Raw genomic sequence first — 27,514 nt, forward strand, 5'->3', positions numbered from 1 at the left:
CTGCATGAGCGGTCAAAGCACTGGCCTGAGACTATTCTCCCCGTGCCCTCCGCGTGGTGACTTGTTGGTCAAACCGTGGGACACATTGCCTCATGCAAACACGCGGGTCGCGGGCGTGTTTGCCCTTCCGTGGCGTTACCCTCAGCCTAGAGTTAGCCGATGGAGCGAGCGTGAGGGAAGGGAGGCTGAGGCGGCATGGCCTTTGTTCCCGACCCTGTTCCTGTGCCGAGTGGTCACACAGATAGGATAAAGCTGCGGGAAGCCCAATTCGTAGACTGCCCCATGACATAGTGCTTTTTCGGAGAAAGATGTGCCGGGAATGGCTGCTGTGACCGATTGTGATGCCGGCAATCTGTTGCTTTGACGCTCTCGGCCTGCAGCAAACACAATTTGCAAAGCTGGGCGCCATCGCCGATATGGGCGGTTCCGTGTGGGTTGCAGATTTGCTTTTCCTCAGCTCTTTCTCTTTTTTTATGCTAAGCGTCTCCGGCACTGTACGACGGACCGGGAGCAAAATTGCTTATTTCGTGTTCCCGCAGCATGCAGCTGATTCAATTCCTCGGGTCTCATCTAATGCAGGCCTTGGCCTTTTCCTACGGTGCTACCACACCGGACCCTTTGTTTGTTATAGTGCGTACTCGAGCTAGAGGACAATGTCCTAGGGTCGCGCGCCCCATCGTGACAGGGCGAGAAAGGTCTGGACGACGGGATTTACGCAGGGTCCAGGTGATGAGTGGGATGGCCCGGCCTGGACTCTCTGGATGCCTCCGCGAGATATTATTACAGGCCCCATTTGCAAGATTCGGCCCCCCACAGATGGACGCTTGGTTGGCACGGCCCACTAGAATACCCCGAGGTCTTGGGCATGTGGCATCAAGCAGTTTTGCTTGCCAACGTGCGGCGGGAGCGAGTCCCTGGGACGGTCTTGGCGGAGTAGTAGCACCAGGTGAAACCAGGCTGGTAGCAGAACCGGAATTTACCAAAGGTTCTTGCCATGTGGCTGTTAAAGGCCGTTGGTGAAGTTTGCCCTGAACGATGGGATCGCCTCTCGCGTCCCATAGGCCCGGGGAAATAGATCTGCTCGGGAAGGCGCTTGGCGTTGGGGACATGGGGACATGGGGACATGGGCAAACAGCGAAGAAGCAGCGAGGTGGCCGATGCGCATTACTCAATCTCGCTCCGCTCATCATGGGCATCGTCAGACAAAGCTAGATGCCAGTAGTTGGGCAGTTGGCGCAGCCGGAGACGATGTGGCTCACCTGCACTAGCGGCAGCTCCGGCAAATGATGGGCGAGGGACGAATTGTCGTCTGTGATGTGGTTGCTTTTTCTCTCTTTGTGTTGCTGGCCCTCCCGAGTCCCAAGCACCGTCTAATTTGCACTTACGACACGCCCGATGCCCTACTTTGGGACCTGGGCCCGAGCCTTGTTGGGACTTGTGAAGGGTTGCGCCCATCCGCCATGGCGTCGTCGGCGTCGACGCCACTTCTCGAGCGTTCAGCTGAGACGACGCCCACGCTTGTGCAAGTTTGTGCCCCAGATAGCACATTCATCCGTCACCCACTCAGAGTCATACTCCCGCTATCACACTACCTCCTGGGTCGACCATTCCTTAAACGGCGGAAATCGAGAGATATCGGGCTTGGTGGCCCTGGTCATGGGTGTCCACTCACAGCGTCGAGGCCCCAGTAGGCGAAAAGCCAAGACGGTTGACGCTTGGTTGACGCCGATTGACGTGGGCGATGTGGGCGATGTGGGCGGCTGAGCGAGTTTAATCCTTCACGGGCCTCGGGATGTTGGGCCTCGTCCCAGTCATGTAAATGCCCCTGTAGCCCGGCTACGTTCCTCTGCATGTCCTGCCCTCCTTCTGCTCTCGGACTCCTTCCCTCAAGCCATCACTTCCCACAAGCCTTTCCTTTCATACCAGTTACCACCCTTTACGTCACTCTCAGCAAATAGCATAACTTAACATCTTGTTACCTTCCCCCACACGGGCTTTCCTTCCCTCAAACCCATTCTTTCGCGGCCCTTCCTTCTTGAACCACCTCGCTTACAGCTGATGCATCGTCTTGCCACGGATCTTTTCCATCCACTTACATCCCCCGATCCTCACTCTCACACTTGTCTTCTCTCAATAGAACACATAAATCCATCACCTGCCCAGTCACCTTCAACGACAACCCAGCCGACTACCTTTTCTCCTTCTTCTCAGACCAGACGCCTGTCACCGGGAGGAGAAATCGCAACACTCTTGAGAATCACGAAGGAGATTCCATGAGTCTTGTTCTAATAGATTATGCTTGTGTCTGATCTATCTGGAAAATTCGAATCACCATTACTCCAGACCCTAGATCCCCTCGTCTCCCCATCTCCGGCGACTTCGAAGCACATCACCGTCCCCAACTTCTCGTACCCAACATCTCTTAGCCAACCTCGAGCCCTGTCCACTTCGTCGACCCTGCTCTCGGGGGATCTCCCAACTCCTCGCAGATCGCCCCATAACCATCTAACGCCAGGCATCCACGATAACGAGCCTACTACCCCAGGCGCCAAGGTCTTCACTGTTCCATACGTCGGCTAGAACCCAGCGCAGAAGAGACACAGAAGCGTTTTATCTCGGCGCCTCACATTCCTCGACTTTTCTAAGACATTGCCACATGCTCAGCAGGAAACATTTGTTGGCACCGGCACCCAAGCTTCAGGCCGAGATCACTCGCATCTGAAACATTGCCATCCCGACGACATTCCCCCCGGACCATCACCATCCAAGCGTATTTCTCTCGCTCGACACCACCTGGGCCATTCCCTCGACTCCAGATCACTGATTTCCCAACGTCTTTCCGGATTACGGGAACCATTGGCTTTAGGATCCCACAAAGCCAATATTCACCAAATGCAACCATCCGGTGCCTACTTCTCAAACACGTCCAAAATGCTTTCTGCAAACGGGACCCCGTCCGACACCTTCGCCCGCTCTGGCTCATCGATGATGACGTCGGATCCATCCCATTCTGATTACGACGTATCCACGAACGACGACGAGAAGTCCCGAGATTCCATGTCCGGCTCAAGAACACTCAAGAAGCCCCGATGGTTTTCTCAGGTCAAAGATTGGTTGTCCGTGAGCGAACCTTCGGCTGTGGCGATGAAGGAACAGAAAAGGATGACATTCAAGAAACATGGCATCGACCCCAAGGATCCTAGAGCTGCAGCCAAGCTGCATCTACCCATTGGGAAGCTTCCCGAGGGAGCTATCACCTCCACTCGGGGACCAAGTCCCGAAAAGGCACTGAAGCTAGCCCAACAAAAACGGGAATCCTTTTCAACCTTCAGCCAAAACTCCCGCTCCATGTCCAGCAGCATCTTCTCCGTCCCGACCAGTCCCCGGGAGACCAACCCCGTCGCCCCATGGGAAACTTGAAGCTGAACGGACCAACAAAATCCACTTCTATTACGAATCATGATTGAAATAAAATGAGGCTAGCGATTTCATATCCCTTTTTTCTTTCCTTTGTCATAAGCGCGGCTAGAAGTATGATGGACGACAAGGGAGTTTTTGGACCCGAGAGCGGGTTAATTAAATGGTTTCTTTTGCAATCTGCTATGGCCTACTCATATCAGCCGATACCCAACTATGGACGCGTATATCAATTTATTCGTGCTAGTCCTTTTCCGTCAATATCAAACACTTGGCTCTTTAACATTATTGATGACGAGTAAACTCACCGTGAATTGTGATGATTGACCAGAAACTTTTGGCATTACGGACGGCTGATCAAACGGCGGCGTCATAGAAAACCTTCCCGTCTCCCGTTGTGACCTGAAGTCCCAGTTAATTGGGAGGCAATGGCATGCTGGAACGATAATGCTCCGAGCTCGTCTAGCCTCCAATTCGGAGAAAAAGAAGCTTTGGGGCCAAGCAGGAAACCGGGCATCTGATCACACAAACTGGTCTAGCCGGTGCATAGCCTGGAGCTTGCGGCCGCCACGGCGATCTTTGGTTTCCACCTCGACTAGTCCCTAACGCGCTGTGATTGGCGGGCGCGCTAGACGAGGCGATTTGATATGACGTACTATACTTTTATCCTTAGATGGTATGAAGGTATATTAGAGCTCGATGTGAGCTGCATTCTGGATAGGGTTTCTTGTCCATGCCGGGCGAATGTTGCTTCACCTGGGTCGAGACATTTCTACCGGCGACGCACGCGCTGCTTGACGAGCTTACATCTACACTATACGACAGAGGCGTTAACCGACCCAATCTAGGCAATCACATCACATTCACCCTCGATGCCTAGGTTTCCCAAGCAAGATCCGGGAATGGAAGAAGCGCCGGAACCAATAGAAGCAGAGCAGCAGGCTGAGCCGGATGAGCATACGCGGTTGCTGCCAAACCGATTTGACTCAGACCGGGGCCTGCTGGCGCCAGACGACCCAGCGGTGTCGCCTTACAACCTCTGGAGCATCCGGTTTCTCCAATACTTGACTGTCGGGTTCACCTTTGCCACGCTGGTATGGTGGATCCTGATGCTGGTGTCGTCGTTTGCGACACCCCCCGGTTTCCAGACACGGGGCAGCGGGTTCTTGGCGTTCGGGTTCGCGAGCCTAACGCTGGTGAATACGGTCTTGACCTTGGTATTCTTCAGTGTGCCAGCCAAGCCCGTTAGAGTGTTGGCCATCTTCATGTCGGTAAGTTCACACGATTCCTGGTTGATGATGTGGTATGGTCTCTGACTCAGGGGTGGGGAATAGGCGATACTGGTCCTCGACATGGTCCTTGTCTTGTCTGTCCAGATGACCCGGTATGAGGAGGGCTGGGTTGGAGCTGTGAGTGTTATCTGGGCGCTGCTCATGAGTCTCTGGGCCCTCATGACAGACCACATTGTAAAATGGGGCAAGGCCGAGGAGGAAGAACGACTGACGGGCCGCGCTGAAACGAGGCGAACATTGCTGGAGTGGTCCTCTGTGATGCTGTCCACGGTGGGATATGCTATCATGTGTGCCGCCTTGTTCCTCATCACTCTGAACATCATCCTACGAGCTCTCGACGCAGCTGTGCCGCCCCCTGGAAAGCTGTACTGGGTCGACAACACCAAGTACCGGGTCCACGTGTACTGCCACGGAAACAAGAGCCACAGCGTCCCTACGGTGCTCTTCGAGGGAGGCGAAGACACTGTCGAGCATCAACTCTGGGACTTTGCCGACAACGGCCTCAAGAATGGATCCTTCCCGCGGTACTGCTTCGTGGACCGGCCTGGGTTTGGCTGGTCGGACACGGCCCCCTCGCCCTCGTCTGCTGGGTTTGTGGTGGACGCCGTGAGCGAGGCGCTGGCAAAGGCAGGCGAGAAGGGGCCCTGGGTGTTGGCGAGCGGCGGAATTGGATCCATCTACTCGCGCATTTTTTCAACCCGTCATGGAGACGCTGTGAAGGGTCTCATGCTGATTGATCCGCTGCACGAGGATTTCCTCAACGAAGTCGGTGCGTCGGGACGAGGGTTCCTGCTCTGGTTCCGGGGCGCCATCTCCCCGCTCGGCCTCGACCGGGTCCCGGGCGCCGTCTTCCGGGGCCGGACCAGCCGGGACCGAGTGTACGGGCGCGCGGCTTGGCAGAGCGGCAAGTACATCCTGGCGCAGCTCCAGGAGAACCTGGTGGCGGGGTCGTTCACGCGGCGCGACGTGGAGGGCAGCCGGGGCATCCAGGACAAGGACACGCCGCTGGTGGTCATCAGCTCCGGGGATCATATCAAGCATAGCAGCAAGTGGGAGCAGAAGCAGCGCGACTTGACGAAGCTGACGAACAAGCTGCGGAGCTGGGACATTGTGGACGGAGCGCCGCACGAGGTGTGGAGCACGTTTGACGGGCGTCAGAAGATGGAGAAGAGGCTGAAGGACTTGGTGCATGCGTGAGCGTGAGCGTGAGCAGAGCCGAGGCAGAAGCGAGAATGCGAACATGAGGATGGTGGATAATATCAGCGGAATCTGCCAGGAAGGGGGTGAACATGTTGAAGGCAGTACGTAAAAAGCAGGGTGGTAGCGGTATGTTGTGCTGGTGTCTAATAAATTTATTTTCCTCACAAATCACTTGAGGGAGGCATTCTTCTCTACGATAGTCAGACATGGAGTCAAACAGCTCCCCTGTCATTGTGTGATGTGATGGTAATGACGGTGACGTTCAGGGGGCCGGCTGTTGGCTTGTTCTCTGTGCCGGCTGTCCAAAGAAAGTGTGGGGTTGTCTTGGATTGTATTTCTCAAGTGCCGCTATTCGCACGTACTTCTCGCGCATAATAGGATACAACTAGTATTGCATTGGTACACCGTATTAAACCAATAAACCTTCCAGATGATCACCCCTTGGTCTGGCCGTGTCTGGCGTGTAGGTGCAAGTCTTGTCCTTTGAGGGAGAAAAGTTGCTCCTTCACTATGCAGAAAATAATAAATTAAATTAAATAAGCTTATTAATAAATACGACGGCGTTCTCCTTTTTATTTTTCTTCCATTTCTAAAGCAACGGCAAGTCGCATACGAGACGTACCCTTGTGTGTGAATAGCAGCCGGTGTGCGTGCGAATGGCGACGCTCTATTTCTCTTGGCTCCTTGGCGGAGTGCCATTCCTGGGATGAGATGACGTCGGGCGCCGGTTGGAGAAGAGGGGTGAGCGGCAAGAGGGGAGAGTCCTAGATGCATCATCTGGAAATACATCACACTCTACGGACCTGATTTTTCAGGTACGTGGTTTTGTTGCTCTTTTAATAACACCTAGGCTCTTTTGACGTCAAAAACAGTCCATGTATGTATGCACTGCAATGCGTTCGCGAAATTACTGTATTGGCAAGGTATGTATACTGCTCTGTTGGAATGGACGGTCGAGGACACGCACGCACGCAATTCAAAAGAAGCACACGATGGATGGACAGAAAAACGCACCCCCCTGGACATGCGCATCGTACTATGTAGCATGCCATGGAACTTGTGAAAAGAGATGGAGAAAAATGGAGCCACGGCAGAAGGTCAGCATCTGGTGAAATTGCAGATGGGATTGTCGCGCGGGAAGCCTCATGCAGGCCGACAGCCCCTAGGATCCACACACGTGATGGGATCTTCATTGCAATTTTGGGGCCGCTGACGGGTGGGCGCCTCAGGCCGACATGTCCCAGGGAGCAACCTGGCAGGAATCCAGGAACCTCTCAGAAGGTGAGGAACGATGAGGAGGTGAGGAGGTGAGGAGGTGAGGAGGTGAGGAGTGAGGAGGTGGACGAGTGACGAGCGGACAAGTGACGAGTGACGAGTGTGAGCGTCGGTGCATATCTGTGCGTGTCCGAGTGTGCCCTGGGGGCTGTTCGATAGCGCAAGGCTCGTCACTTTAGCACCAGTGTAGGCCCGTCAGCTCAGGCTCGAATGCCGCCTCTTGGTGGCGGGGAGCAGGAGAGACTCGAAAGAGAGGAGAGTAAGCCTAGGCTAGTAACCACTGTAGGCCTAAACTAGAGCGATCCCGGGCGAGTCTCTCTCTTCCCCTCCTTCTCTCCTGGGCAACCACACAGTCTGTACGGAGTAGAGGTAACGAGATCACTTGCATGACCGCCTCATCGATCTTTCCAGGTCTAGTCGGTGGGCATTTTCTTTGAAAACAATGCACAGAGGCAGGCATATGGTTGGCCGGGGCGGCCAGGGAGCCCCCTTTCGAGTGTGCATACGGCCGAGGCGAGGCGAATCGGGAGGTTATAAGACGGTCGGTACCTGATTATTACCTGATGTCGAGTCTCTCCTCCAGGGCTGCTTACGGCACACCTGAATGGAAAGCCTGGAACCAGAGCCAGCCAACAAGCTAGGCCTTCACGGGGCGCCATTCACCCACGTCAGAAACGGACCGCGTAGATACCTAGGTGAGGTACGGAGTAGATAGGGTCGTAGATCCAGCGTTCAGGGACCTTGGCCTAGCTCTGGAGATCGGTACATCCTCATGCCCTGGAAATTGCAGCCAACTCCCCTCTCTCCCTCGCGACCTGTCGACGCCTCTCCCCCTCCGAACCAGAGGTACCTGGTTCAATCTGGTCCCCCGGCTCTGGGTGCCCGCAGCGCAGACGTCTGGGAGTGCGCCCTGCCCTGCCCTTTGGGGGCTGCCTGCGCCTCTGCGCCCGCATCCACTAAAAACTCACCCCAGCTAAGCCCAGAAGTACCCCGCCAGCGTGGCTAGCGGGCGGAGGTACCTGATGCTGAAGCAATCCAATGCATCCTAGCGGGCGGTACGGAGCGCTTGTCCTCCGGCTGCTCTTGGGCTGAGCTGGGCTGGGGCTGGGGCTGGCGGCTGGGTGCTTCCAGGCGGTCGAGTCGAGTCACCGGCGGCCACTGGCCATTTCACTGGGCCATCCACTGGACCATCCACTGGACCATCCCCATCCCCATCCACTGAACAAACCCACTGAACCGCCGCACACACGCCCACCAACACACACACGTCCCACGTCCCACCGTTCCACGCCTCAGCTCCCCGACCACCAGCCCAGCGCCTCCTGCTACTCCATACCACTCCCACGACCGGCTTCGTTTCTCTCCCACGCTCCTTCGTCCGCGCCTACGACCCTGCGTCCACACGACTGCCGCGCTGAGCCGCGTCCCGTCTCGAATCGTCCCGCATCGTATCGCCGCTCTTCGTCCTCTTTTTTCTCCTTTCCCTTCTCGCGGCCCCGGCTGTTTACATGCTCCAGTGTCGAATCTCATCGGGCCCCCGTCCTCTTGTGCCGCATCGCTTCGCTGCCCCCGACTTGCTTCTCCTCCCGCCTCCGCCAGCCCAGCCCGAGCTGGCCGCCTTGTCGTTGGGCCGTCACGCGAATATCCGTCCATCATCGCCCCGGACGCTTGGTCGCCCGGGCCTCCCTGTCGCGCCTCGTATTGCACGTCTCTCCTCAATTGAATTGGTATCGATACCGTCTTCGCCGCCGTCCTAAGCTGGCGCTGATGCCGACCGCTGCAACCCCTCGTCGACCACTGTTGGAAATTTGGCGCTGAGAGGCCATCCGCTCTTGATTGGCTCGGGGCCAGGAGGGGGATCTGTACATAACCACGCCCTGGATTGCTTGTCATGATGGCCTCGGGTTACGACAATGCGCCGCCCGCCGACCATGGCCACGGCGACCACCCCCATACACACGACTTCCCCGGCCAGGACCTGGGTCACCCGTCCGATCCAAACTGGCAGAACGGCAACCACGGGACACCTGAAAGCGGCTACCGACTGAGGCCCACCGGTTCTGCGCCCTCTACCCCGAATCCTCCTCCGACTGGATGGGATGAGGAGCAGCCCCTCCGCAAGAGTGCTGAGCGGAATAGGTCGCGAGGGCGGAGCGGGAGATCCGCCAGCGGCCAGCAGAGGGTTTGCAATGCGTGTGGAGAGTCCTTGACGGGCCAGTTTGTTCGGGCCCTCGATGGCACCTTTCATCTCGACTGTTTTAAATGCCAGGTACGGCACTCGACGCCCATCCGTCAGCGGATCATCCCCTCCTTTCGCTCTTTTCATGCTCCAGCGAGACGCTAATCTGCCTTCGGGGTTTAGGACTGTGGCCAAATCGTAGCATCCAAATTCTTCCCGGCCGAAGACGAGAACGGTCAGGGGCAATATCCTCTGTGCGAGACGGACTACTTCCGGCGGCTCAATCTGTTGTGCTACCAGTGCGGAGGGGCACTTCGAGGCTCTTACATTACCGCCCTGGAGCGCAAGTACCACGTCGACCATTTTACCTGCTCCTTATGTTCAACCATTTTTGGAGCCCAGGACAGCTACTACGAACATGACGGAAATGTCTACTGCCACTACCATTATTCCACCCAGTTCGCACAACGCTGCAACGGCTGCCAGACCGCCATTCTGAAGCAGTTTGTCGAGATATTCAGGAACGGTCAGAACCAACATTGGCACCCCGAATGCTACATGATTCACAAATTCTGGAATGTCCGTTTGGCACAACCCACCGATGTCCCGCCCGCGCTGTTAGGGTCGGATGATCCTGCCGGCAGGGACTTGATTCGAACGGAGGAGGAGCGTATGGAAGAGAAGGTGTTTAAGATATGGAGTGTCCTGTCAGCCTTCGAAGAGTCCTCGGCGGCCTGCATTTCCGATATGCTTCTCCACGTTAGCAACGGTGCTTACGTTGACGGTGTCCTTGTTGCTAAGCGCTTCATCTGGCACGTCGAGATTCTATTCCAGTCGGCGGATCGGCTCGACGCCACCATGATCCGCCTGAATGACAAAGGTAGGTTCCAGGAACTCAACTTGAGTTTTAATGCAGTCTACTAATCATGTTTTTTTAGCAATGTCCTATGGACGAGAAGCCAAGCTTCTCTGTAAGAAGATTGTTTCCTTCTTCTCTTTGTTGTCAAAGACACAAGATAACGGAACCCGCAAACTTGGTGTAACACAGGAACTACTTTCTCTCGTTACCGGCCTCGCACATTACCTCAAACTGCTCATTCGAATATGTCTCCAAGGAGCTCTGCGCCTGGAGCGCGAGACAACCGCCTCCGAAGGCCTGTACCAATTCCTCGACGACCTGAGCGACCTCGACGTCTTGAAGAACGACGACGGCCAGTTGCAGGTGACTGCAGGCGGTGCGCGGCTCTCCGCCAATGACTCGGATCACTGTGCTCTGTGCAACAGATCGGTGGAGGATGAATGTGCCAAGAACGGCGACCTGCGGTGGCATCTGAATTGTCTTAAGTGCTCGAGATGTGCCCGAGAGCTCGGTCGAACACTGGACGAGGCTCGCTACAATGCCTTTGACCGCAAAATCTACTGCGCCGGTTGCATTGGCATCAACACAGAGCCGTCCATGATCTTCGAGCACGTGTCGAAGTTGCAACAATACGTGTTCCTGCTCCGAGTCGCATTGGCCCGACTCCTGGATATTCTAAGAAGTAATGGCGCCTTGCCTCCCTCTGGAGAGGACCCCGGTGCCAACGGACACGGCGCATCTGACGGCTCTGGTGGACCAAGTGACCCGAGGCAGCGTGGCGACTCTCAATCAAGGGGTGTTGGGGGGGACAAGGAGAATCATCGCGAGTCGTCTTATGAGAACACTCTGAATGACGTACGCAGACTCCGAAGCACGCGTCTCGACAGGCACCTCTCATCGAGTGTGCGACAAGCTCGAACATCGCGCGTGATGGATGCTGACGGCCGCGGACCCCGACCGGGCTCGGCTGGTGACGGTGGCCAAGCTCACGGTCCTCAGGGATCAACTGATCTCATGTTCGCACAAAACGACGCTATTACTCTTGACGACATTTCTAGGATTGTCGCTGTCGAACAGTCGCGTGAACAGCAGTCGCGAGCTCCACCGGATGGCCAACGGGGTGCCCTCGGCCCTGGACAGCTTGGGCATCAACGGACACGGTCAACTGACCGGGATCAAGATCGCGGTGCTGATGGCATGCCGACTCACATTGGTCGAAAATTCTTCTCGGAGCTTTCTGGTCTCGAGTACTTCAACGTTCGCCATCTAGCAGTTTTAACTATGCAACCCATGATCGAGCAGGAGTTTTCTCTCGATGAGCTGCTGAGCTTCATTGAGTCGCGGAAGCAAGCCACTTTTTGGAAGAACTTGGGGAAAGCGTTCAAGAACGACAAGAGCAAGAATGTCAAGAAGAAGGGCGTCTTTGGTGTCCCTCTGGAGATCATCATCGAGCGAGATGGCGCTGACTCGACCGATGGTGTGGGGCCCGGTACGCTCCGTATCCCCGCTGTTGTGGACGATATCGTGTCTTCAATGAGGAAGATGGATCTCTCAGTTGAGGGCGTGTTCCGAAAGAACGGAAACATCAAGAAGCAGCAGGGCCTGGTGGAAAAGATCAACGCTGAAGGCTGCGATGTGGTCAACTTTATGGAACAACCTGTTGTCCAGCTAGCCGCTCTCCTGAAGCGGTACCTGCGGGATCTACCAGATCCTCTCATGTCGCACAAACTGTACGGGCTGTGGGTCAGCGCAGCCAAGATCGCTGAGCCCGAGAAGAGGAAACAATGTCTACACTTGACTTGTTGTCTCTTGCCCAAGAGCCATCGCGACAGTCTCGAGATCTTGTTCAGCTTCCTCAAGTGGGCTGGCTCATTCCATCAACTCGACGACGATGGCGGATCAAAGATGGACATCAGAAACCTTGCAACTGTCATCGCGCCCAACATTCTCACCAATGCCTCCAAGGCACCCGCTCTAGATAGCGAGGCTATCTATGTTATTGATGCAGTAGAAATGCTCATCACGTATATCGAAGAGATGTGCCAGGTAAGCTAGTCTATTCCTGTTACATCGAGCCCACACTGACATTACTTCTCCCTCAGGTCCCGGATGAAATCCTCGGCCTTCTCAATGACCCATATATCTTCAGCAACAGCGGTGATCTCTCTACCAAGGATATCCTCAAGCGATTCCAGGATCGCCGAGGACAAATCTCGATTTCAGATGTCAACGAGGTGTACAACCGCCAGGATAACTCCACACGGCCACCAGCCAGGCGAGTTGAAACGGACCCGGCGGTCTGGCAGGGAGAGGCAACCGTGCGAACAATCCAGGAACCACCCATGGTCCATACCCAGAATGGCCCGGGAACTCCTCCCAATAGATGGAGGGGCCGGAATGATGGGCCCAACCCGTCCCCGTATGGCGGCAGCCAGTTCAACCAGTCAGACAGTCAGCTCGATAATTCCGAGCATAGCCAGCGACGGGAGTGGCGGAACTCCAATTCTGGTTGGAGACAGCAAGGCAATGGTGGACTAGGCGTGTCGGGTAACTCATGAACACTTTCAACAATGGCGAAATTTCAACTTTCGGACCAGGCAACACCTAGTCTCCGGCTTCGTTTGTTTTCCCCTTTCATTTCAGGAGGCATGCTTTGGGAGTAGAGTCACATGCATCGTCCACGGCGTTATCTTCGCTTCTCCCTCCTCCAGCTTATGCCACCCCCTCTCGAACAGAAAACTAGTTGACCAAACCCCCTCCCCTTTTCACGCACGTCATGACAGACCTGGATGTTTTTATCTTCTCCCCTCGGGTGAATCTCTACCCGTTCTTCTTCTTCTTCTCTTCTCCATCATCCTCTTCCCTCTTCTTCATCATGCCCGGCACGCGATTTTTTTGTCTTTGCCTCTTTTCTTCTTATTTTTCGGCTTTGTTTTTGAAAGTGGGCAGGAAGTGCGATGCCTTTTCATGAAACAAACAAAAAGGGTCAAGGCGGGGGGTGTTTTTCTATACCTGAGTTGGATGGAGTAGCGATGAGGGGGTTAATTTCCCTGGAGACATGGGCACAATGAGAGAGAAAGAGAGAAAGAGAGGAGGAGGACGCGCATTTGATGCGCTTTGCGGGTGCAGTAGTTGATGGGGCAGATGTGCGGAATTAACATGTTGGTTTCAGGGTTGAGACGGGTTTTGGTCAGGGATGGAACCGAGTGAGGCCTGAGTAGGGACAATAGATTCTTTTCCGATTGGATATTTACCTGTGTGCACCTGGTGAGATGATGACTGTATTCTATGTGCAACTCTTTGTGTGTGAGCACGTGAGAGTATACATACAAGTCTCGATGACTCTGGGTATTTGGTGCTCTCTAGGACCAATCAAGGTGCCGATGAACTCGAGTGGCGGATAACCCTCTGCCTCACGAATTGCAGGAGACAACAGATCATCATTCATGCCTAAGCTCGCGCCCGCAACGACCGACGGTGGCCCACGTCGAGTATTAAAAGCCCCGTCGTGTAGATTATAACCCCAATATATACGTACATGAAGATGGCTTTGACTTATGCCCTGGCCTTGGTCCATGTCCCTTTCTCGATGGACCAACTCCTTTTCCCTGCTCTGTTCCTGTCTTGTGCCCGTTTCCCTCATTAAGCCTTGACGGCAGCCTTCTCCTTTTCCTGCTCGAGGAACCAGTTGACGCCCCGAGTGACGCCGTCCTGCAGGGTGTACAAGGGCTTGTAGCGCAGGACTCGCTTGGCCTTGGTGATGTTGTAGTAGCGGGTCATGGAGCTGTAGATTATGCCCTTGCGGGTGAGGGTTGGGGTGCGGCCGAGGGCGTGAGAAAAGACCTCGCTGAGGTAGCCAAAGGAGATGCCGAGCGAGCGGTTGAGGGTCCAGACCTTCTCGGTGCCCTTGTCGTTGCCGGCGGCGCGCCAGACGGCACGGGCAAAGTCCCAGAAGTAGACGGGGGCGTCGTTTGTGATGAAGAAGGCCTCGCCATCCACTCGCTCGTGGTCGAGGGGCGTGGTGGCGGCGGCGGCTGTGGCTAGGAGGAGCTGGCCGGCGAGGAGGTGGGCGTGGGCGATGTTGCCGACGTAGGTGAAGTCGAAGAGGTTCTCGTTGTCGCCGACCTGGACGTTGGACTTGCCGCCACGGTAGGCGCCGAGCAGTCCCGGGAGCAGCTGGGCGTCACCCTCGCCGAAGATGCCCGCGGGGCGAATGGCGCAAGTGAGGAGCTTGGAGGGTTCTTCGCGGTTGGCCTTGAGGACGAGCTCTTCAGCAGCAGCCTGTGTATTGCACGCAATTGATTAGCGGGGGTGGTCAGGGGATGGATTGGAAGACAGTGGAGGTAGTGGAGGACTGCAATGGCAGACGGACCTTGGTCTCGGAGTAGTACTCGGTTTGCTGGGCGCCACGGATCATGGGCCACCTCTCGTCGGCATTGAGCAGGTCGGAGACGTTGTCGCTGATGACGCTGGCAGAGCTGGTGTAGACGAGGGCCTTGACGCCGGACTTCTGGCAGGCCTCGACGACGGACTGCGTGCCCTCGATGTTGACCTTCTTGAAGATGGCATGGGCGATCTTGGAGTCGTTGGCGACGGGCGAGGCGGTGTGGATGACGACGTCGGGCTTGATCTCGTTGAAGACGGCGAGCAGCTTCTCGGTGTCGGTGATGTCGCACTCGTGGTACTCAGCGTGGGCGTTGCGGTTGCGCCCGCAGCGCAGGTCGACGGCGACGACGCTGGTGGTGGTCCACGACTCGACGAGCTGGTCGACGATGTGATGGCCCAGGAAGCCGTTGCCGCCGACGACGAGCACCTTGCCGAGCGTGCCTCTGGATTGGGCCATTGCGGAGGTTTGTGCGGAGGAGGAGGAGGATTTGGGAGAGCGGGTTCGAGGAGGAGAGCGGGCGGGTGAGGAGGTTGTATGTCGCAGAGGCTGTAGGAATTGCTGCGGCACACCTGTCTCAGTACCTAGTCAGTCGGGGGAAGTGGCAGCATCAGGCTAAAGTCGTCGATAGTGGGTCGTGGTGGTTGAGCCTCCACAGTGGACCGCGCGTGCTAGTAACGCACTGGCAACTAACTGCAGGGCCTAACTCAATTACCAAGAGAACTTAGGGCAGTGACAGGGGATTAGAGAATTAGAATGCTGCCCGTACAACATCAAAGTGACTGGCTGCCTTCAGCGTGAATCGTCCCAAAAGGGCATTTGCGTTTGCTCTTTCTTGGGTCACGAGACGTGGCATAAGCACCACAACACCAAGGCCGGCCGACTGAACCCAGCGTCTTGCATCCTGCATCTTGCATCTTGCTTCTCTGTTTTTTGGTTGCCTGGCCTCTCTATTCTGTAATCGCTCCTCATCCTCCTCGACACTCACGATACCTCCGTTATATAACCACTTGCTCATCCCTTCTTGGATTCTTCTTCTTGGACTTCTTGGACCCCTCGTATCATCGCCATGGTTTATTGCTTCCTCCACTCACGGCACTCGCGAAATGGCCAACCCCCCCTCCTCACCCAAGGACGTCGAGATCCTCGTTCACGCCACCGCGCCCAGTCGCGCGGCCGATGATGTCGTCTACCGCCAGCTCGCACAGGCATATCTCGCCTTCGAGCCTCAGTCCCGTAATCAGCTGCCGTTTGCAGAACCTCCCTTTGGTGCGTGCGGTCCAGAGCAGCCATCGCCGAACCAAGCGTTTACCACACCCTCGTTCGAGCAATCCTTCGAGATCAAATCTCAGGATCTAAGTTTCCAAAGCGCCATAGATAACCGCTCGTCTCCGCGTCTACGATACACGTCCACTAATCGAGATGTCATCCCTTCGTCATCCCAAGAGAGCGGCGTTGGGTCTCAGACGTCGTGGTGCGCACCTCCGAGTCAAATAAGTGACTCGTATCCCATGCCGGATGGTGCACTGCTCAAAATCTCGCCGACCCGGGTTTTGCAGCGATATATAGGCAGACCTAGCTTGCCACAGCCCTCACTAGCATCTTCGTCTCCATCACCCCAGAAACGGGTGTCGTCGTCGCACGACCGCGACAGGGTGGATGTGCCGTCGTCAATTCTCGAGCCGGAGCAGGACTCCCTGCCAATGCTCCTCCCTAGATATATACGCGTCAACCAAACCATACCCGTTACGCCACAGGTTCAAAAGAAAATTGCTACCTCGGAGGCTCTCATCGAGTCAAGTGAGCTATACGCAGGCGAGTCTGCTTTCGACATTACTCACATCTCAAGCAGTGTGGTAAGCGATCTATCGTCAGCGCCACCGCTACCAACACTACATCGCGCCGAGTCGGAGCCACCCCCGGCTAAACGGACCAAGGCCAGTCATCTGCATCATGGCGACTTAGTACGAAGCTCGAGTGACACAGGCCCTGTGATCTCGTCCAGCAACCCAGTTGCCGAGGAACTCAGCTACAGCCTCGAGATTCGGCCACCCTCGCCTCCTGTAGGAGTCACCGACGTCGACCCTGAAGACTTCATCTCAGAGAAGATGGCAAAGTTAGCACGCGACCTCTCGTCACGTTACCGTCCAGACTCGAAGAGAGAGATCGATCCCTTGGAACGGGGTTACTGGTTACTCGACTGCGCAACCTGGAGCCCAGAGGTCCGTTTCGCCGCGTGGGTCTTTCTCAATAACTACCTTCGGAGCGGCCTGGCGGGCTGGGGTACGTGGTGTCGGCGTGATGACAGCCACAGCTGGATCCGCTTGTACTGCTGGGGCTATGTCACCAAGCACACATACCTCCTCCTCTACCTTGCCAGCGGGAGGCAGTTGAAGCACACCGGAGCCAGCTGGTATGGCGCAGATGGAGATCTCGTGCTGGAAGTCCCTCCGCATGACAACCAGCGATGACTTGGCTTGGGATGTTTACGGCGCATACAATAGGAGCATTCTGGATCAACGGGGGGCTAACGGGATGATAAAGGTCTTTGGAGTTCTTATTCTGGTCTACTATATAGTGAGGCGTTGGACAACTCGGATAGCGAGACTTTGCATACACAATACCATGGGCGGACTTTTCTATATTCCCTCTGTGGTGAGACGTAACGCGCGCTGTTATATACCCTCATTTTACTCCAGAAATTGCTCCTTCGAGCACTTTTATTATTACAGACTCGAGATAGGATAGTAATTTGAAAAGCTAACACACTCTTAAGATGTAAGCACCTAGTAAGTAATGCATCCAAATTCAAAGTAGTAGTGGTGGAATATATAATGTAATCGCGAATTTTAAAGGTACTACTTAAAAATGGAGGTTTGGAATAACATAAAATCCACAACGACATATGAACGGATATGTAATGGGGAGTTACTCTCATTGGTGTTATATTATCATCCCTAAGCTGCAGATATTTCTTTATTCTATATTTATACGATATAATTACAAGACGTTAATGTTTCGTGGGACCTATGTTCAGCCAATAGTCGCACAGTTGCATCTAGGACCAAAGTCTTCAACAACAAATCACAGCCTAAGCTCGACCAACGCTGACTTTTTCTAAGAGGCGGTCTCAGATGGCTCCAGGGGGATGGTTTTGTTCCGGAGGTGGCGGGGGAGCGTCGTCCACTGGGGGTATCGGAGGCGGGTTGTCTACCGGAGGGTTGTTTTCAACCGAAAGAGCATCTTCAACTGGAGGAGGGTTCTCTACCGGAGGCAGATTCTCTACCGGAGGAGCGTTCTCAACCGGAGGCTCAACCGGAGGCGGGTCGTCTACCGGAGGTGACACGGGTAGATTCTCTACCGGAGGGGCGTTGTCTACCGGAGACAGATTCTCAACTGGAGGGGCGTTCTCAACTGGAGGTTGGTTGTCTGCCGGAGGTGCCACGGGTAGGTTTTCTACCGGCGGTGGGTTCTCTTCCGGAGTTACCAGAGGAGGATTCTCTCCCAGAGACGGGGTTTCTACCGGAGGCAGGGGTTCTGAAGCCGGCGGAGGCGCTATCGGCGCTCTCAATGGAGACCCATCAAACAAAGGTCCACGTACAAGATGCTCCGTAGTGTTCTTCAATGGCATGTATCCAAACATTGCCGGGAAGTCCCTCATACATTGATGCCGAGTCGGCATGTGTGACGGCTGTGCGCTGATGCCCGGGGGTGCTGCATTGAAGGCCGAGTTCGCCCCAACGGCCTGGTAAGGGCCGGTGCATGTCAACATGGCAGCGATGAAGTTGAACGCGAGGTCGTCGCAGTTGAAGATGTCGTCGACGTATTTGCGAATCCTGGCCATCAATGGATCCGCCGAAGAGTAATATTCGAGGAACGAAACGTGCGTGAAGAGGAGGCCTGTGAGGACCATGTTGTAGTAGCCCTGTTGAGTGCAAAAGCTGTATCCCCAGTTGCCATCCGAATTCATTAGAGCGCAACGGGGGAATGCGCCAGTAATGCGGTACTGGCCTTGACTCCGCCAGGTTTGGAAGGCAAACTCCATGTCGTCAAGCGTGTAGTGGACGTCGTCGTCGTGCAAGAGAATGGCCTTGGTGCGGTATTCCGGATCCGGGAAGAACTTCATGTTCATACTGTTGTATTCGCTCACCCGATATCGCACCCTGACGCCGTGCTGTGAAACAAAGCCCTTTGGCGGCGGTACTTCAATATCGTTCCAGATTACAACAACTTCGTACAATGACGGAACTTTCTGGTAGGTGAGCCAGGCGATGGTGGCCTGGAGCATGTCTGGTCGACGGTATGTCAAGATTGCAACTCTACCAGCATGTCGACGTTAATACCAGCTGGACTCGGCATGCATCAGAAGTGTCAAGTGTGTAGGTACGTACGTGAATTTCTCATCCGTCATGTTTCCATATTTTTCCTCTGCCGCATTCCAAATTTCTGGCGATGCCATCCTTTGCCGGTCGGCACCGCATTCTGGAAGGTTGACGAATGTTTCATTCAGAGGAAGCCCTTGCGCAGATGATCCATCCAAAGATGTATCGTCGACGCCTGATACAAATGATGGGAGCATCTCATGGCTGAATGAGGAGAGGAAGAACAGTGACAGACATGAAATGCCGGCCGCGAGGACAAGCACAGCTCCTTTCCTTGACAGCCAATGCGGCAGACTCGTGAGCAAGCCGGCCATTGACGGCGACTTTTCATCGGGACCCATGGCGTATCGTGGCGTATCGTGGTGTATCGTGTAGTCTTGAAAAGCCTGGCTCGCTGCGAGCTTGAGTCTCTCTATATTGCTCCCAGTCACTCTCACGCCACCTCCTTTTCTCACAAGGGCGTTTTCAAGAAACCCCACCAGCGACGCGAATTGGCGATGCTTTTTTTACCCCATTGGACAAAGCCGAACGCCCACTAAGACGATGAATGGGGTTTCGAAGGGCTGACACAGGCTAAAAGCATTGTGGCTGCCGCTTCGTCGATCTAGACCTTGCCAGCCTTGTTTCTCTCCGAGGCGGCCTCGTCGCCATTGGTGAGGTTTCAAGTTTTAAGCAAGCTAACGAGTGAGGAAGGGAAAAGCCCCTTTAACCAGCTGAGCCATTTCCAACTCTCTTTTCCATAGTTGGTTTGAAACCTGGACTATTGGGATGTTGCGTCGCCCTGTATTAGCTAGCGCCTCCACTTGATTAACCCGATTGGCCACGCAAATTTGGCTTGGGGAACTTCGTGGTCCCACGGGTACGAGACGTAATTTCGAGTGGCACATTCGCCTTTAAATAATCACATGGCGTGTGGGCACTCATCGAATCCTATTAATACCATCCCAGCATGCGTTTGATAGCGCAACATATGTTCTGCTCTGGCACAGTTGATCGGGATACTGCATCTAGATCGTATAATCAGTTCGAAGCTGTCTGTGTAATGGTGCGCGGCCAGTGGCAGATATATCCTCACCAGCAACACCATGAACAAACACCACATAATGCATTGCTGCGACCCTCTCCTGACAACTAATCCGGTGCAGTAACTCTAGCGTAACTCTTGACATTTCGGAACCAGTATCGAAACCATACACCCGACTGAATACACGTTGTAAACAACGACAAAGGGAATTTCCATAGTTGCCGGTTCCAGGACTCATCGTACACCACCACACCATTTATCATCACCACATCCACTACTACAAAGGGCACCATCTATCGCAAGGAATCCCATATTCCAGACACGGGAGTGATTGCGCAAAGCCACTGGACAGACCCATATACACCTTTCCCGGAGTATTAAACAACACCGTCTACTTAGTCTCAGCATTGGCATTGGCCTTGGCCTTCGCCCTAGCCTCGGCTGCCTTTGCGTTGGTCTTTGCCCTGGCCTCAGCAGCCTTGGCCGCTGCCGCTGCCTTCGCCTCTTTTTGGAGCTCCTTGGCCTCGGCTCGGATCTCTTCAATCTGAGCGGCGTACTTTGCAGCCTCTTTGGCGGCCTGGGCCTCGAAAGGGCGCTTCTCGGCGTCGCTCAGGGCGGTCCACTCCTGGCCGAAAGCCTTTATGCTATCTCCCAGCGGGCTCCCGGCAGTATGGCCGCCACTAGCAAAGCGGGACTTGACAAAGGCGTTGTAGGCGCTGCCGTTGGACTTGGGCAGACGCTCGTCGTGGATGAGACGAATTTTCTTGTCCATCTTGCGTGAGAGGCGGCGGCGAGCCTGGTTAGCGAGGTAGATGCGAGCCGGAGGGTGTGACTCGACCCAGGCCTTGTGGTTGACCTCGTTGGTGGCGCGGTTGGAATTTGCCTTGGTCTCGAGGGGCTGGCGAGAGTGTTAGCTTGGGGGTAGTCCTTCAGTAATTTTTTTTTCCTTACCTCGCGCTCATAGGAATAGAGGTTCTTGAAGGCAGCTGAAATCTGTGACATCTTGCCTACGAGATCCTTCTCGCCTGGCTTCATCTCCTGGGTAATGTATACCAACCAGGGTGTTTCGGGCAAGCCGGTGATCTTGTTGAGCAAGGCCCATCTCTTCAGTTCACGGATATCGAGCTTCTCTTGCTCCTCTGGTGTAATGACCTTTGACTTCGGACCGACCTTCGCCTTGGGCTTGGGCTTGGGCTTGGGCTTGACGGCCTTGGGCTTGACGGCCTTGGGCTTGGCCTTTGTGGTGGCCGTCTTCTTGGCAGTAGCCTTCTTGGTCGCAGCGGCCTTGGTCTTCTTCTTGGGAGGGGTCTTGGAGGCCGGTAGACGAGTCCATGCCGAGACGGTGAAGGCGCGGGCGGCGACGGCTGGGCAGGTGACGGCGGCGACGTTGTGGGAGAGCAATTGGGAGGAGGCGGAAAGGCGGGTGGTGGTGGTGATGCGGCGGGCGGCGGCCCGGCCGATTGAGGTCAGCATTTTGGATTGATACGAGAGAAACAGAAGCTTCTGGGCGGGGCTGGCGCTGGTGATGGCAATCAATCGCAATGGCACAGCGGAGAGAAAGCGACGGGGAGACGGCCGACGGAGATCAGAGTCGAGACTATGCGACAGCCCAGATTATCTCTGACTTGGAGTCGCGTGCCGTCGTCAGTCGTCGTTGGTGAAGGAAATGCGGCGGACAGGCTGAGATTGTCGCAATGGGACGGTGCTAATGATGCCCGTGCTGGTGGTGTTGACGACAGGGCAGTTCTTCCTGGGTTTTGCCTTTGCTGGGAGCCAATGGGGTGCGACTGCCGCATGAGGTGGGCTTCAGCTTGTTGCTTGCGGCAGACAGCTCCAGAGTACTCGGTACTTTCTCCCACCACATTTTTAACATACACTCCAACGGTACACTATACCCCACGGTCGCGCCCTACCACCGCCACTCTCTGGAAGCTCCTCAGCTCTGTCAAGCTTCAGCCTCGGCCAATCACCACAGCCACACCCAGCTTATGTAATTTATCCACTCGCTGGGTCGTCGCAGTGGACGCCGCAGGCTGCCATAGGACGCGGCACTGGTGAAGCCTCCAGCAAGCAGCTCCCAACCCCAACTCCAACTCACTTCCGCCATCAACGCACCTCGCCCTGTGACGAAACCACAACCGCAACGAACCCGACGACCGGAATCACTAAATTCCTCTCCCTCTCTCGTTAGCCACCACACCGGGCAGCTGTCTACGCTCCCTCTGTTGCGATCGCCTCAACTCCCACCTCATCCACATACATCAGAAGCCATGGATCACCGTCCGCAAGCTTGGGGCCGCGTATGTCTTCCTAACCCTGACAATCCCGCCATCGAATCCTGCTGACAGTCCCTTCTTCAAACAGCCCAGAGATGACGTCTACGGCGCCTATGACAACACATTCATGCACGATAACAACGGCCCCAAGCAGAACACCCAGCAGCCCATCGTCACCGGTACCTCCGTCATCGCCATCAAGTTCAAGGACGGCGTCGTCATTGCCGCCGATAACCTAGGTCCGTACCCGCTCCTCTATAACTCACTCTCTTAACTTGGGAATCCAATATCTAACCCACGTATCTAGCCTCGTACGGCTCCCTCGCACGCTTCACCGACGTCAAGCGCCTCCGCACCTTCGCCGACTCCTCCGTCCTCGGTTTCAGTGGCGACGTTTCGGACATGCAGTACCTCAACCGCCACCTCACTGACCTCACCCTCAGCGAGGCCTACACCTCCCCCGATGAGCCGCGCCTGAACGCCGCTAACCTCCACCGCTACCTCGCCAAGTTGCTCTACAATCGCCGCTCCAAGTTCGACCCGCTCTGGAACCACCTACTCGTCGCCGGCCTCGACGACGAGGGTGAGCCCTTCCTCGCTGCCGCCGACCTCCTCGGCAGCACGTATAGCGCCCCTTCCCTCGCCACCGGATTCGGCGCCATGCTGGCCCAGCCCATTATGCGCCGCCATGCCCCCGACGAGGAGGCGGCCCGCAAGCTCTCCCAGGAGGAGGCCGTCAACATCATCAAGGAGTGCATGAAGGTTCTGTACTACCGCGATGCCCGCAGCTTGGACTCGTACTCCATCGCTGTCGTCACCAAGGACGGCGTCGACCTCAAGGAGAACGAGAAGTTGGAGGCCCAGAGCTGGGCATTTGCTGAGAGGATCAAGGGATACGGTACTCAGACTGTCTAAGGAATTGGGTGGAAAGGATATCGTGCCATGCAGGCCTTAGTCATTGGGATAATCGAAGAGAGGATGTGGAGAATCTAACTACTTAGAGAGAGACGCAACAAGCCCAGCAAAAGCACACCATCAAGCCCGAGAGCCTGCGGTGGAGTTCATGACACTCTAGGACTATCCCACCCGAAGCAAAAAACGCCCTTTGCAAGGGCGTGAAAGGGTCGGTCAACTAGAACGATGTAACAATAGACACAAAGAAAGAATTATTGTTTTCTTCTTCATCAAAAAGATCATAGATCCGTGATTACATTGCCAAGCACTACTTCTGTCGCATAACTAGGCCAACTTCTTATCGAACCCTCTTCTCGAGGGCCAACTCGTTAACTTGCAGTTAAATCATCTAAATAATATCAGGCCTAGTCCCCTTGGCCTCCCATTCATTTCATTTCTGTACCAAAATCTCATGCTACCCAGACAAGACTTGCCCATCCATTCACGCAAGCCCAATTTTGTCAAAGCCAACTCCAATGTTCATAATCCCGTGCGCACCAGCGCGACGGTTCACTTTACACCGCACACGACAAGTTGTCGGTGGCGAATTTACTCGACAGTGACCGACTTGGCCAGGTTACGAGGGAAATCGACGTTGAGTCCCTCCAGGACGGCCAGCCAGTAAGCAATCAGCTGCAGGGGGATGACGTTGAGGAGACCCTGAAGGCAGTCGACGGTCTTGGGGACCTCGATCTTCTCAGCCTCAGATGTCTTGAACTCCTCGTCAGCCTCGTTGCAGATGACGATGGGCTTGCCGTTGCGAGCAATGACTAGAAAAATATCAGTTAGTTTCGGGCATTAAATGTCAGGAATCTGTGAGGGACGTACCTTGCTGGTAGGCGTTGAGGGACTTCTTGAATAGGTCATCGCGGGTAAGGATCATGATGATGGGAAGGTTCTCGTCGACCAGAGCCAGCACACCGTGCTTGAGCTCACCAGACATGACAGCCTCGCAGTGGAGGTACGAGATTTCCTTGATCTTCAGAGCACCCTCGAGGGCAGTGGAGAACTGGCTACCACGGCCGAGCAGGAGGAGAGACTTCTGGTTCTGGAAGGTCTTCTCGCACAGAGTCTTGATGGAGGAGTCAAGGTTGAGGATGGTCTTGATCTGGTCAGAGATCTTAGACAGACCCTCCATAATCTCCTCACGGCGGGCCTTCTTGGAGGCACGGTCCTCGCTCAGGGACAGGGCGAACATGACCATGGCGATGAATTGAGAAGTATAGGCCTTAGTGGAGGCGACACCAATTTCGGGACCGGCATTAACGTGGACACCGCAGTGGGTAAGGAGGGAGATGGAGGAACCGACGACGTTGACGATACCAACGGTCAGGGCACCACGCTCCAGGCAGTAGCGCAGGGCCATGAGGGAGTCGGCGGTCTCACCAGACTGGGAGACGAAGACACAGGTGTCATCACGGAAAACGGGAGCCTGTCGATCAAGGAAATCGGAGGCCAGCTCGACAGCGATGGGGATCTCAGTCAGCTCCTCGAAGATACCACGGACAGCCATGCAAGAGTGGTAGCTGGTACCGCAAGCAATGAAGATGATGCGGCGGCATCGGCGGATGGTGGAGATGTAGGAGCGGAGACCACCCAGAGTGACGGTCTGGTTAGCAATGTCGAGACGACCACGCATGGTGTTGACGACGGACTCGGGCTGCTCGAAGATCTCCTTCTGCATGAAGTGGTCGAACTTGCCCTTCATGATCTCCTGGAGCTCAAGCTCAAGGGTCTGGATGGTTCGGACGTTGGAGCTACCGTCAGCCTTCTTGAGGCGGTGGATGTTCAGGGAGCCCTCGTGGATGTGGGCAATGTCGTCATCCTCGAGGTACATGACCTTCTTGGTGTGCTCGACAATGGCCGAGGGGTCGGAGGACAGGAAGAACTCGGTGGGCATGGGCATGCCATCATCGGTCATGAAAGCCCGGGACTGAGAGCGGTGCAACAGCGACTTGTCGGGGGCACCGAGGAGGTTGTTGCTGGGAGAAAGGAGATCGGCGGCGTTCTTCTTCAGAGCGACGTTCTGGGAAGCAGCCTCGGCGGGGAGGGCAGCGTTCTCATCGGCGTACTCGACATCGACGAAGTCAACCTTCATGCGCTTCTCGGTCTTGACACCAATGACGAGGGGAGAGCCCTTTCGGGCAGCGATGACCTCATGGGGGTAGTGAACGGACTTGATGAGAAGACCGTAGGCACCCTCAAGCTCCTGGATGACAGCCTTGGCCAGGTCGGTGAAACCGATGCTGGGGTGCTGGTCGTGGATGTACTTGGTCAACTTGGCGATGCACTCGGTATCGGTCTCGGTCTCAAACTTGAATCCCTTGCTCGAGAGGAGAGTCTTGAGCTCCTTGTAGTTGGTGATGATACCATTGTGGACGATGGTGAACTCCCAATCGGGGTCAGATCTGTACGTTGGTCAGCACACCGTGTCCAGAGCAAATGTCAATCTGGTAGGATCCCATCAATCTCCGCAACTGCTCATCGTGACGAGGAGGTGGGAGACAGAAGAGAGACCAGATAGTAGGCATGAGATTGCTTGCGCAAGCTGCATGTATGGGAAGTTGAAAGGTTTACATACCGGTGAGGGTGGCAGTTGACGGTGGAGGGGGGGCCGTGGGTAGCCCATCGAGTGTGGGCAATACCGGCATGTGAATCGAAAACCTTGTCCAGGTCGACATCGGACTCGTCAATGAGCTTCTTGAGCTTGGCGACCTTGCCAACCTCCTTGAAGGCGAAGACCTGCTTCTTCTTGTCGCCGTCGACAGCTAGACCGGCCGAGTCATATCCACGGTACTCGAGACGGGACAGGCCTGTTAGGGAAAGCAAGTTAGCGATTGGCCAGCGTCATTCGTCTCACCATTGACTCGCGCGGGCGGGGCAAGGTTGATTGAAGGGGAGGGGAGAGGAGAGGGGAGGAGAGGGGAATAGGAAAGCACTGACCATTAACGAGAGTGTCGAGGATGAACTTGCGGTCCTTTTCCACGAGGTAGTTGATGTATCCGAAAATGCCACTGAAGACGATGGTGGTTAGCTGTTGTGGTTCTCATCAATTGACCCGATTTCCAGCTCCAAGCTGCCTCGCCTGGCCTGCAGCTCCTCCATCGGTTCCGTCCAAGTGTCTGTTTCGCTCGCACAGGAGTAACAGTCGGTGGAGGGCGGGCTTGTTGGCTGGCTGGAAGGATGGCGGGCGGCGGGGCGGTGACGGTGACGGTGACAGGGTGCTCTCTTACCACATGTTGTCTGGCTCTCAACGATTCGTAGGGGAGCAATTCGGTAGGGGAGGTAGGTGGTCGGGGGGAAGAGCGAGAGAAGGTACGCGCTGGAGTAGAGGGGGGTATCACGAAGCAAGAAGGTATGTCTGGAGGAGAAGGAGAAGGAGAAGAGCAGGAGTGAGATCCAAGATGGGAGGAAGAGCTCGAAGTATATGTATGTTTTCTTGGGTGCATGCGTTTGCCGCTTTGAGTGGCCAGCAAGCGGCGGACAGAGCGACTGAGGCTTGGGCGCAGCTTTATTGTGGGGATGGAGAGGGGAGGGGCGCCGAGGGGGGGAAGGCGTGCAGCTACCGTAGCTGCTTCCCTGTAGCTTGCGACCCTCAGTTGCTGTGCGGTGGGCAAGAGCGTGGTGGGGCTGGATGACAGTGGGGTGGAGGGGGGCCGACGACAGGGGTGCAATGCCGCCACAACGACCGCTAGACTGCCTGGCGACATACCAAGGAATACGCCGACTCGACTGCTCCCGTCAACCGCCCAGGCGCCAGAGTCCACTGGAGCCGCCTACGCATTCAGCTGTCTCTCCCACTGAAAACCCGCTGAGGGAGGAGCCTGCTGTTGGACAGGGGGCCACAGGTGAGCGGGAACGTCCACGGGGCGGTATAGAGGCGCTTAGAAGTCCGTTTTTGTTTTCTTCTCCGTTGTCAAGTTTGAGGAGACTCAGGGATGTGCCGCCATCGGGTGTTTTGGGTTGACTGGCTATGCGGGAATGGACGCAATCCCCCATTCTCTTTGGAGCTGATGTTCCACTGCGTTTCTAGGTACCTAGTCATAGGGGCGGATGCATGTGTGGTGTGTCCTGTTGTTTGTTGGGAGAAGTGGGTGGAATCACTGTCAGCATCAATCATCACCTAGTGATGTGAACGTAAAACGCTACAAACCCAACATCAACCAACATCGAGGAATATTCTATTCTATGCCATGCTACGCCGTACCATGCCGTACCATGCCATGCTATGCGATGCCATGGCCACTCCCGAACCAAACTGAGACCTAACTC

General features: G+C 55.5%; 11 protein-coding genes across 11 annotated transcripts; 5 read left to right on the top strand and 6 right to left on the bottom strand.

Moving 5' to 3' along the window:
• Nucleotides 1–587: 587 nt before the first annotated feature.
• BGZ61DRAFT_437077 (uncharacterized protein) lies at nt 588–1,130 on the bottom strand. Its single transcript, XM_046244065.1, has one exon. It carries the CDS (start codon nt 1,107–1,109, stop codon nt 594–596), a length of 516 nt encoding a protein of 171 aa, XP_046111599.1. The 5' UTR covers nt 1,110–1,130; the 3' UTR covers nt 588–593.
• A 1,801-nt stretch (nt 1,131–2,931) lies between these two features.
• On the top strand, nt 2,932–3,420 carry BGZ61DRAFT_525040 (uncharacterized protein; the record flags this gene model as incomplete). The annotated part of the gene is made up of 1 exon (XM_046252696.1): nt 2,932–3,420. The coding sequence occupies one exon, from the start codon at nt 2,932–2,934 to the stop codon at nt 3,418–3,420; it is 489 nt and encodes a 162-aa protein (XP_046111600.1).
• Nucleotides 3,421–4,054: 634 nt separating this feature from the next.
• BGZ61DRAFT_437080 (uncharacterized protein) lies at nt 4,055–6,091 on the top strand. Its single transcript, XM_046244066.1, has 2 exons — nt 4,055–4,688; nt 4,752–6,091. Exons 1-2 carry the CDS (start codon nt 4,290–4,292, stop codon nt 5,904–5,906), a joined length of 1,554 nt encoding a protein of 517 aa, XP_046111601.1. The 5' UTR covers nt 4,055–4,289; the 3' UTR covers nt 5,907–6,091.
• A 1,110-nt stretch (nt 6,092–7,201) lies between these two features.
• Nucleotides 7,202–7,972, bottom strand: BGZ61DRAFT_437083 (uncharacterized protein). The gene has a single exon (XM_046244067.1). The coding sequence runs from the start codon at nt 7,841–7,843 to the stop codon at nt 7,598–7,600; it is 246 nt and encodes an 81-aa protein (XP_046111602.1). The 5' UTR covers nt 7,844–7,972; the 3' UTR covers nt 7,202–7,597.
• Nucleotides 7,973–9,078: 1,106 nt separating this feature from the next.
• Nucleotides 9,079–12,780, top strand: BGZ61DRAFT_525042 (uncharacterized protein; the record flags this gene model as incomplete). Its single annotated transcript, XM_046252697.1, has 4 exons — nt 9,079–9,453; nt 9,547–10,243; nt 10,302–12,268; nt 12,325–12,780. 4 exons carry the CDS (start codon nt 9,079–9,081, stop codon nt 12,778–12,780), a joined length of 3,495 nt encoding a protein of 1,164 aa, XP_046111603.1.
• Nucleotides 12,781–13,864: 1,084 nt separating this feature from the next.
• Nucleotides 13,865–15,065, bottom strand: BGZ61DRAFT_488475 (3-beta hydroxysteroid dehydrogenase/isomerase family-domain-containing protein; the record flags this gene model as incomplete). Its single annotated transcript, XM_046250115.1, has 2 exons — nt 13,865–14,503; nt 14,595–15,065. The coding sequence occupies 2 exons, from the start codon at nt 15,063–15,065 to the stop codon at nt 13,865–13,867; spliced, it is 1,110 nt and encodes a 369-aa protein (XP_046111604.1).
• A 323-nt stretch (nt 15,066–15,388) lies between these two features.
• BGZ61DRAFT_437086 (uncharacterized protein) lies at nt 15,389–17,465 on the top strand. Its single transcript, XM_046244068.1, has one exon. It carries the CDS (start codon nt 15,713–15,715, stop codon nt 17,075–17,077), a length of 1,365 nt encoding a protein of 454 aa, XP_046111605.1. The 5' UTR covers nt 15,389–15,712; the 3' UTR covers nt 17,078–17,465.
• Nucleotides 17,466–17,528: 63 nt separating this feature from the next.
• BGZ61DRAFT_437087 (glycosyl transferase family 64 domain-containing protein) lies at nt 17,529–19,727 on the bottom strand. Its single transcript, XM_046244069.1, has 2 exons — nt 18,998–19,727; nt 17,529–18,925 (listed from the first exon to the last, which is right to left on the bottom strand). The coding sequence occupies exons 1-2, from the start codon at nt 19,327–19,329 to the stop codon at nt 17,737–17,739; spliced, it is 1,521 nt and encodes a 506-aa protein (XP_046111606.1). The 5' UTR covers nt 19,330–19,727; the 3' UTR covers nt 17,529–17,736.
• A 676-nt stretch (nt 19,728–20,403) lies between these two features.
• Nucleotides 20,404–21,485, bottom strand: BGZ61DRAFT_470333 (uncharacterized protein; the record flags this gene model as incomplete). Its single annotated transcript, XM_046248066.1, has 2 exons — nt 20,404–20,910; nt 20,964–21,485. 2 exons carry the CDS (start codon nt 21,483–21,485, stop codon nt 20,404–20,406), a joined length of 1,029 nt encoding a protein of 342 aa, XP_046111607.1.
• Nucleotides 21,486–22,282: 797 nt separating this feature from the next.
• BGZ61DRAFT_339052 (20S proteasome subunit) lies at nt 22,283–23,203 on the top strand (the record flags this gene model as incomplete). The annotated part of the gene is made up of 3 exons (XM_046239191.1): nt 22,283–22,312; nt 22,377–22,527; nt 22,596–23,203. The coding sequence occupies 3 exons, from the start codon at nt 22,283–22,285 to the stop codon at nt 23,201–23,203; spliced, it is 789 nt and encodes a 262-aa protein (XP_046111608.1).
• Nucleotides 23,204–23,453: 250 nt separating this feature from the next.
• On the bottom strand, nt 23,454–26,709 carry BGZ61DRAFT_437092 (uncharacterized protein). Its single transcript, XM_046244070.1, has 5 exons — nt 26,476–26,709; nt 26,186–26,256; nt 25,824–26,055; nt 24,071–25,650; nt 23,454–24,012 (listed from the first exon to the last, which is right to left on the bottom strand). The coding sequence occupies exons 1-5, from the start codon at nt 26,478–26,480 to the stop codon at nt 23,792–23,794; spliced, it is 2,109 nt and encodes a 702-aa protein (XP_046111609.1). The 5' UTR covers nt 26,481–26,709; the 3' UTR covers nt 23,454–23,791.
• Nucleotides 26,710–27,514: the final 805 nt, after the last annotated feature.

This window comes from Ilyonectria robusta (genome assembly GCF_021365365.1).
Source record: "Ilyonectria robusta strain PMI_751 chromosome Unknown BGZ61scaffold_1, whole genome shotgun sequence".
Lineage (NCBI taxonomy): Eukaryota > Fungi > Ascomycota > Sordariomycetes > Hypocreales > Nectriaceae > Ilyonectria > Ilyonectria robusta.

What these genes read in the sequence shown, in the direction of transcription:
- BGZ61DRAFT_437077 (XM_046244065.1), bottom strand. Translation starts at nt 1,109, where the DNA reads ATGTCCCCAACGCCAAGCGCCTTCCCGAGCAGATCTATTTCCCCGGGC.
- BGZ61DRAFT_437080 (XM_046244066.1), top strand. Translation starts at nt 4,290, where the DNA reads ATGCCTAGGTTTCCCAAGCAAGATCCGGGAATGGAAGAAGCGCCGGAA. An exon ending in TGTTGGCCATCTTCATGTCG is followed by an intron (nt 4,689 to 4,751) that starts GTAAGTTCACAC and finishes GGTGGGGAATAG; the next exon opens with GCGATACTGGTCCTCGACAT.
- BGZ61DRAFT_437083 (XM_046244067.1), bottom strand. Translation starts at nt 7,843, where the DNA reads ATGGCGCCCCGTGAAGGCCTAGCTTGTTGGCTGGCTCTGGTTCCAGGC.
- BGZ61DRAFT_437086 (XM_046244068.1), top strand. Translation starts at nt 15,713, where the DNA reads ATGGCCAACCCCCCCTCCTCACCCAAGGACGTCGAGATCCTCGTTCAC.
- BGZ61DRAFT_437087 (XM_046244069.1), bottom strand. Translation starts at nt 19,329, where the DNA reads ATGGGTCCCGATGAAAAGTCGCCGTCAATGGCCGGCTTGCTCACGAGT. An exon ending in ATGACGGATGAGAAATTCAC is followed by an intron (nt 18,926 to 18,997) that starts GTACGTACCTAC and finishes ACATGCTGGTAG; the next exon opens with AGTTGCAATCTTGACATACC.
- BGZ61DRAFT_437092 (XM_046244070.1), bottom strand. An exon ending in CCTCGACACTCTCGTTAATG is followed by an intron (nt 26,056 to 26,185) that starts GTCAGTGCTTTC and finishes TTTCCCTAACAG; the next exon opens with GCCTGTCCCGTCTCGAGTAC. An exon ending in GTCAACTGCCACCCTCACCG is followed by an intron (nt 25,651 to 25,823) that starts GTATGTAAACCT and finishes ACCAACGTACAG; the next exon opens with ATCTGACCCCGATTGGGAGT.